Source organism: Telmatherina bonti, assembly GCF_933228915.1.
Source record: "Telmatherina bonti genome assembly, chromosome: 17".
NCBI lineage: Eukaryota > Metazoa > Chordata > Actinopteri > Atheriniformes > Telmatherinidae > Telmatherina > Telmatherina bonti.
Window position 1 is genome coordinate 7,956,796 of NC_136615.1, and position 8,319 is coordinate 7,965,114.

At 41.9% G+C, this 8,319-nt stretch overlaps 1 protein-coding gene across 1 annotated transcript; it reads right to left on the reverse strand.

Moving 5' to 3' along the window:
• Positions 1 to 252: 252 nt before the first annotated feature.
• On the reverse strand, positions 253 to 1,508 carry LOC306768581 (sialidase-3-like; the record flags this gene model as incomplete). The annotated part of the gene is made up of 2 exons (XM_079256989.1): positions 253 to 1,203; positions 1,278 to 1,508. 2 exons carry the CDS (start codon positions 1,506 to 1,508, stop codon positions 253 to 255), a joined length of 1,182 nt encoding a protein of 393 aa, XP_079113115.1.
• Positions 1,509 to 8,319: the final 6,811 nt, after the last annotated feature.

Here is an 8,319-nt window from a genome sequence, read left to right on the forward strand (position 1 = left end):
TTTAACAGACACAAGAACAAAAGGAACATTATCAGTCTCATCACTGACCAACTTCTCGATGTTTACAAATTATAAACAAGCCCCGGATTTAATGCAGCAACACAACAAACAAAAGGTCAGAATGGAAGCTAAGAATGAATGATACTCAGGTGTGTTTTCCCACAAGGATGATCATTTCAGAACAACAGTGTGATGCTGATACAACCAAACAGATAAGTTTACATTTCTTTTTCCAGGAAGTCTAAATCCAGATCAGGACACATTCTCAACATTTTGAATGACCTGATCGTAGCTAAAGACGTTGTACGCTATCTGTTCGATTTCAGACTTCTCTCCACGCTCCATCAGGCACGCAAACCAGCCCTCGTCAATGTACGCCAGGTCTGAGTAAGCACTGGGCCCGTTGTTAATGATCCAGGGCTTGCTCCAAGCATGTGGATCCTGCGGCGACCTGTTCAGGTACACTCCTAGATCAGTCCGTTTGGACTGGCTGGTTGGGTGGGTGTAAAGCAGCCACTGTGGCTCCTGACCTGAGTCGGCCCTTCCAGGCTGAGCTGGAAAGGAAACTACACTACCCTGACAGCCTCTACCTGTTTCCACCAGCTTCTCAGCAGCAGGGAGGGTTAAAAACTCCTTTCCACTGCTGTCACTGATGGCTTCCACTCGATAACCTCCCTCGTTACGAGCATTGCAGTAGACGAGCCGGTTTCCTCTGTCATCAGAAACTTCTGCCATCTGACATTCAACGGATTTCTCTTCCAACGTATTACCAAATTGCCATGTAACGCCATTATCATCGCTGTACAGACACAGTGCACGTGGAATAGCACAGAAACAGCCTATACAGAAACATGAGTGGGAACAAGAGCCGTAAGCGTAAGCTGGAACGATCATTCTGCCGGTCTGGGTTTGAAGGCCGTGACCCGGCCCAACAGCAAATGTGGCCCATGTCTTCATTTCCGGCTGTTTGTCAGTGAGATCGGTGACTTCGCTCCAGGTCTGACCAGCATCTGCGGTTGTGATGTAGCAGAGCCGGGCCTTGTTGTATCCGAAGAACCTCTGGCAGGATTCTGAAACGGTCCCTTCAATACAGATGAAGAACAGGAAGAGTGTTCTGCTGCTCGTTTCGTAGACTGGGCAGGGGTTCATCGGACGATATCCACCAAGATGCTTCTTCTCCACCACGTTAGTGGACTCTGACCACTGAAAAATGGGTCATTCAGAATGATCTTTAACATGCTAATTTACAAACAACTCTTATTAGTGTTGATAATTACCTGAATTATTGGCTGCTGAGTGGTCCCATCTTTGATAAACTTCCCTGTTTTCAGGACCAGCGCCTCTGTGCTGGCATCATTTGAAGTCCTGCGCTTCTCAGCAAAGGCCATGAGGACTTTTCTGTCTCTGTCGTAGAACAGGGCAGGGATCCTGTAAACCTCATTCCTGTCCTCGTTGCTAAGAAAGACGGTTCCCTGGTCTTCATAATGACTTGAGACATTGTTGCCCATGATCCACACTAGATAGTTTTATCAGGCAGGGTGCTGCAGGTTGTGATGGAGGAAACTTTAATACAAGTGAAGCTTTTTTTTAGCCCAACATCCTGCATGACTTTCAGTGAAGTCTTCAGCTTTTGCACCGTTTATCGGTTGGGAATGATAATGCAGATTTTGTTCTTTAATAAATGCAAACTTTGATGTTTTACACACAAACTGACCTTTGCAACATGATTAGCCTTCAAGTGTCATTTATTGGGGATATGGGCTCAATAATCCAGTTTAATTATGAAATTTGCTACTCAACAAATTATTAAATTAAATGTTGAACGTTTCTATCAGGCAGCCTCATTTTAATCAAAAAACAAAGAGAAAAAATCCTGTTGCACTGCACGGCAGGACCTGTGTCCAACCGGACTCCCAGCAGTCTGACCAGCTATTCTATTCTATTCTATTCTATTCTATTCTATTCTATTCTATTCTATTCTATTCTATTCTATCTATTACCTGCTGGTAAACAAGTGATTAAATATTATAATAAAGCTGTTAGTTTTCTCTCTACATTTGAACTGAAGTTGTATCCTAAAAACAAAACTTCAAACTCTGATGTTAAAGCTGTTGTCATCTACTATAACACAACACAACGCACGCACGTGCACACACGCACATGCACACTCACAGCAGCACCTCCTCCATGGTGGTTTTGGGAAATTCGGGATATATTCCTGTCTCACACACATTTCCCCACTGGATTTAACGCAAATGTGTGTAACAGAAAGAGAAGAGGCTAACAATCATAGACTGTACATAGGAAGATGGGCTGACCCTCCGTGACGTCACACGTAGATTTCTGAAGAGCTGAACTGAAGCTCGGTGGGCGTCTCGCCCGGAAAATACAAATATGGGCAAAGAGATGGAGCTGAGAGGGGGGCTGTGAGCGCCATGGTGGATGATTGACATCTAGCGAACTCCGAGCTTTTTTTAGCTAAGAGCAAAACGAACTAACCCGGAGGTAACAGGAGCTAACCAGCTAATGGAGGTAAGCGGGCTAAAGCTAAGTCATGTTGTTAACAAGCTAAAAACCGCGGTTGTTCTACGTTGTTCTGACTTGACGAGGGAGATTGTGTACCGGTCAATCAAAAGTACACGCCCCTAAATATGCAAAACTTTGAAATTAAATTACTTTTAAATGGGCGAGTTAGAAAAAAATTCACTCCCCCCCCACAGTTGTCATGAAGGTTAACCTAACCTATTAAACCAAAAATGGATTTTTGTACCAGGCTGTAAACATGTTTATTTCTGCTGCAAACGTGTTTATTTCTGCTGTAAACATGTTTATTTCTGCTGTAAACATGTTTATTTCTGCTGTAAACATGTTTATTTCTGCTGTGAAGTTGGTCTTTTTAACATGGGAGTCTATGGGGATTCGCTCTGTTTTGCAGCCCCTGGTGGATGAAGGGAGAACTGCAGTTTTATGCACTTCGCAGAGGTTTCACTTTTTACCGCTGGAGGCTCCGTCCATCTTTCATATACAGTCTATGCTAACGATTTAGCATAACTAGCTTAACTTTGGAACTATCAATATGGTCACGAATAATCTGCTTCATGTTCATATTATTTTGAAGACATACAGGGTTTAAATGACTTGTTTGTCTACCTGTTTCGTGTATTTCCCAGAGACTGGCTGTCCACTGGTAGCCAAAAAGTTGATTCTCCTCTTTAAAATAATAAAAAAAACGTCTGATATGTATTTTAACCGCTGAAAATTTCCGCTCGAATTCGAAATAATGGTGGCCTTGGCAACGGACGTGATGACGTAATGCAGTCTGGGACGTAAATAATAGACTGGCGTCATTTTCAGAAGCCATTCCTGAAGAATTACATGATTATTGATGCAGGTTATTAGACCAGTGATTTTTATGCTGAGCAACTGCTGTCAACCAAAAGCTAAAGCGCGTTTCTTTTATTCCCCTATCGAAAGCCAGCTGGTCTGAACCAGCCAATTAACGTGTTGCTATGGTGACGCCCGCAACCGAGTGATCATATAATATTGTTAGAATTAGGCGAACTACGTGCGCCGGTCCTCACAGGTTATGCATTCTCAGCGGTTGAACGAGCCTCCTCTCAAGCCCTGCAGTGCTGGCAAAGTGGAATGTGGCCACCATGGACATTAATAAAGCATTTATTCTTTATTTATTTCTCTTTATTTATTTATTAATTTCTTTAGAATTTACTCTTGATTAATGTCTATGGTGACAACCGCACCTGCATGGCAGGAGTAGCAGAGACCTGTACGCACGTCCGCATCCGTGGAACGAAGACTGTGACAGATGTGCCAGCTGGGTTTTGCCCAGCAACTTAACAAAGATTCAACCAGAAGTGGAATATAAGATTTTTGTTAGTCAGATTACTGTGACCTGGCTGTTTGGACAGAAAAGGACTTTGTAGCGGTGTGCATCTTCCCAGACAGGGAGTTCTGGAAAACTATCTTACAGAAGCCTTCTTCAGGGGGGAGTGCTTGCCAGAGCTATTGCTAAATATTACACTAAGGCTGTGGAGCCCAGCAAGTACAATGAACTTGAATGCAAGCTTTTAACTTTGTTTTGCAACTATTACATTTTTGTACATTATACTTTTTATTAATAAAGTAAATACTTCTACTGTCACTAAGTGTACGTTATTTGTCATTTCCAGGCAGTGTACAGACTGTGACTTTTAGTTTTAACACACACACACACACACACACACACACACACACACACACACACACATATATATATATATATATATATATATATATATATATATATACATACATATATACATCAGTATTACGGTACTTATGTCAGGCCAGAATCTGTATCATTTGATACCAGTGTGATGAAATTGATATTTATCTTGCAATGGACTTCAGTTGTAAAAAGTCAGAAAAAGTAAATGAGAAGCAACAAATATCAGGTTTTTGTTCCGTTTAATTTGTTTATGTGATAAAAAAAGGAATAAGTGAGTTATTTTACTATTTTCTTACGTTGTTGATGTTTAATTTTTACAAAATAAAAGTTGAATTCCCAGTTCTGCAACTCACCAGTTGTTGATAAAAAATGCTATTTGCCAAAAATCTTTGTTATTGTTTTTCATGATCATAATCATGATCAATTATTAAAGAAAACATCATTAAATGTATGTAAAATTGTAAGCAGAAAGTATTTGTATTGACATTTGACTCTCTTTTAAAAATCTTCTAAATACTTAAAATGAACTTTTTCAGGTTTTAAAACTGAAAATTAATTTTGTTGTGTGATGTGGATCAGGAACTACATTTTGTTCCCTGTTGTCTGTGAGTCTGTAGTGAATCTGTAATAAAGCATTTAAAAATGATAAACATTTAAGTCAATGATGAAATTTAACTTTGATTTCCTATCAGAATCGCTCTGTTTCACCAGTCTCGCTTGTGAGAACGCAGGATTCTCTAAAAACAAATCCACCTTTTATGTGATAAAATAAAATAAAATTGATTTATAGCGGTTAGATCATGTTTATTCTAAAATTTATGGAAGCAGAATCCACTTTGCACCACAAGCATAACGCAGAGACAACATGCATGTAAACAGAAATAAAACTCACCAGCACCTCACCGAATGGACGCCTCCCTGGTGAGGTGTTCCAGGCACGTCCCTCGGGGAGGAGACCCCGGGGAAGACCCAGGACACGCTGGAGGGATTACATCTCTCGGCTGGCCTGGGAACGCCTCGGGATCCCCCCCGCAGAGTTGGCAAATGTGGCTGGGGAGAGGGAAGTCTGGGCTTCCCTGCTTAGGCTGCTGCCCCCGCGACCCGACCCCGGATAAGCGGCAGAAGATGGATGGATGGATGGATGGACAGCAGCGAATCATTCCACCATCGAAGTCGATATGAGCAGTCAGGATGGCTGCCTCTTATATTTAGGCTTTATTGCTCTAAATTGTTATACAACCTTGTCTTATCTTATTTTCATGTCTTGCCTTTTCTAATTAAGATAAAGGTAATGATTTATGGGCCCAAATACAATACCTTGTTGACGTTGCGTCTTGTTCAGCACTCAGAGGTTTAACTCGGAGCCTGAAAACTTTAAGTAGCAGACACTCAGAAACAACTAGCCTCCTTCTGTCGTTGGGTTTTCTCTCGTTTCTGAAAGTCTGCTTGCAAAGCATGTTGTGTTTGATTATAGGTCCTATTTTATCTCAGTATCGTCATAGATCACATTAACATGACCTCTGCTTCTGCGTTGGCCTGCGTTGGTGGAGCTGCAGCATCACTGTATTAATACCAACGCCCAAGATAAGGAAACTTCCTTCCCACTCTTTAACCCCATTTGTTAATAAACAAAATAATAATGAAAAAAAACAGAAAAGCAGTGGCCAGAGAGAGAAACCATAGAAAACAAATGGGGGGGGAAAAAAAAAAAAAAGCAGATTTTTACAAGATGATAAAGGGAAAATAGTATTTTATTCTGGTAAATTTCTTAACATAGCAATAACTGAGCGTATTAAAGAGTGAGTAAAACAACTTAGATCACAGGAGCTGCCAGGTCCCTGATGTAAACCTGTGCTTGATCATGTACATATGTTAAAACCAGAAGTTTAAAATGCACTCAGGTGTAAACAAGCAGCTGCAGAGGTGACTTGTGAATACTTGGACAATTTGCAGCAATGTTCTTCACAACCTGAAGACAGAGATTTTTTTACTAAAACACGTGAAAACAGAATTACAGTCATCGAGATGCAACGACATGAAGGCATGAATGATCATCGCTGTCTCAAATGGGGACATAAGTGGACTCCGCTTGGTGATGTTTTTTAAATGATCAGAACACGAAGCCAGTGATTTAAGATGAGCATCTACAGATGGCGCAGGTCAAGAGTTACTCTAAGCGAGGACTTAATGAACGAAGTAAGTGGGCTAGAATACTGGAGAGAATCTGTCATGGAAGGACTTCAGTTTTTGCATCGTTCAGCCCATCGTTCAGCTCAAATATATTCATCCATCTATCTTCTGCTGCTTTTCCGGGGTCGGGTCGTGGGGGCAGCACTCTAAGCAGGGAAGCCCAGACTTCCCTCTCCCCAGCCACATTTGCCAACTCTGCGGGGGGGATCCCGAGGCGTTCCCAGGCCAGCCGAGAGATATAATCCCTCCAGCGTGTCCTGGGTCTTCCCCGGGGTCTCCTCCCAGAGGGACGTGCCTGGAACACCTCACCAGGGAGGTCCAGGAGGCATCCTGACCAGATGCCCGAGCCACCTCAACTGGTTCCTCTCGATGCGGAGGAGCAGCGGCTCTACTCTGATCTCCTCCCGGATGACCGAGCTCCTCACCCTATCTCTAAGGGAGAGCCCGGCCACCCTGCGGAGGAAACCCATTTCAGCCGCCTGTATACGAGATCTCGTTCTTTCGGTTACGACCCACAGCTCATGACCATAGGTGAGGGTAGGAACGTAGATCGACTGGTAAATCGAGAGCTTTGCCTTCTGGCTCAGCTCCTTCTTCACCACGACAGACCGGCGCAGAGTCCGCATTACTGCAGACGCCGCACCGATCCGTCTGTCGATCTCACGCTCCATCCTTCCCTCACTCATGAACAAGACCCCGAGATATTTAAACTCCTCCACTTGAGGCAGGACCTGACTCCCGACCCGGAGAGGGCAATCCACCCTATTCCGGCTGAGGACCATGGTCTCAGATTTGGAGGTGCTGATTCCCATCCCGGCCGCTTCACACTTGGCCGCGAATCGCTCAAGCGAGAGCTGGAGATCACGACCAGATGAAGCCAACAGGACCACGTCATCCGCAAAAAGCAGAGACCCAATCCTGAGGCCACCAAGCCGGATCCCCTCAACACCTCGGCTCTGCCTAGAAATTCTGTCCATATAAGTTATGAACAGAATCGGTGATAAAGGGCAGCCTTGGCGGAGTCCAACCCTCACCGGAAATGACTCTGACTTACTGCCGGCAATGTGGACCAAGCGCTGACACCTGTCGTACAGGGACCGGACAGCTTGTACAAGGGGGTCCGGTACCCCATACTCCTGGAGTACCCCCCACAGGGCCGCCTTAAGGGGCGCTTTCATTGTGATCAAAGTTTGAGCATTGCAAAATTAAGTCCTATATTGATTTCTTTTACATTTTTACACAGTGGATTATTACAGTTTACTATTTATTAGGATTTTTTACAGTGTATTTCATTAAAAAAAAATCAACTGTTGAAAAAGTATGTCTGACGCCATCTTTGAAGGTTGTATCAGAGGCTGCAACTTGACAAACATCTCTCCCATGTCAGTCATATTGTTTTCCATCCGGAACATAGGGATGGGTGATGTCACGGAGGCCCTGTCCATCTTTTATATACAGTCTATTTGCTAAATTCCATATTTATTAAGCTCAATTCTCCAAATCACTTCCTTACTTTGTTAAATGTCATGTTTTCTTCAAGAAATTCTACCAGTCTTTAGAATTAACAGAAGATAAATACCTTAGATGCATGAATTAAAACTTTTCTTAAAGAATTGTAGTCATTCAGCCAACATATATACATATATATATATATATATATATATATATATATATATATATATATATATATATATATATATATATATATATATATGTATATGTGTATGTATATATATGTATATGTGTATGTATATATATATATATGTGTATGTATATATATATATATGTGTATGTATATATATGTATATATGTATATATATATATATATATATATATGTATATGTGTATGTATATATATATATATATGTGTATGTATATATATATATATGTGTATGTATATATAT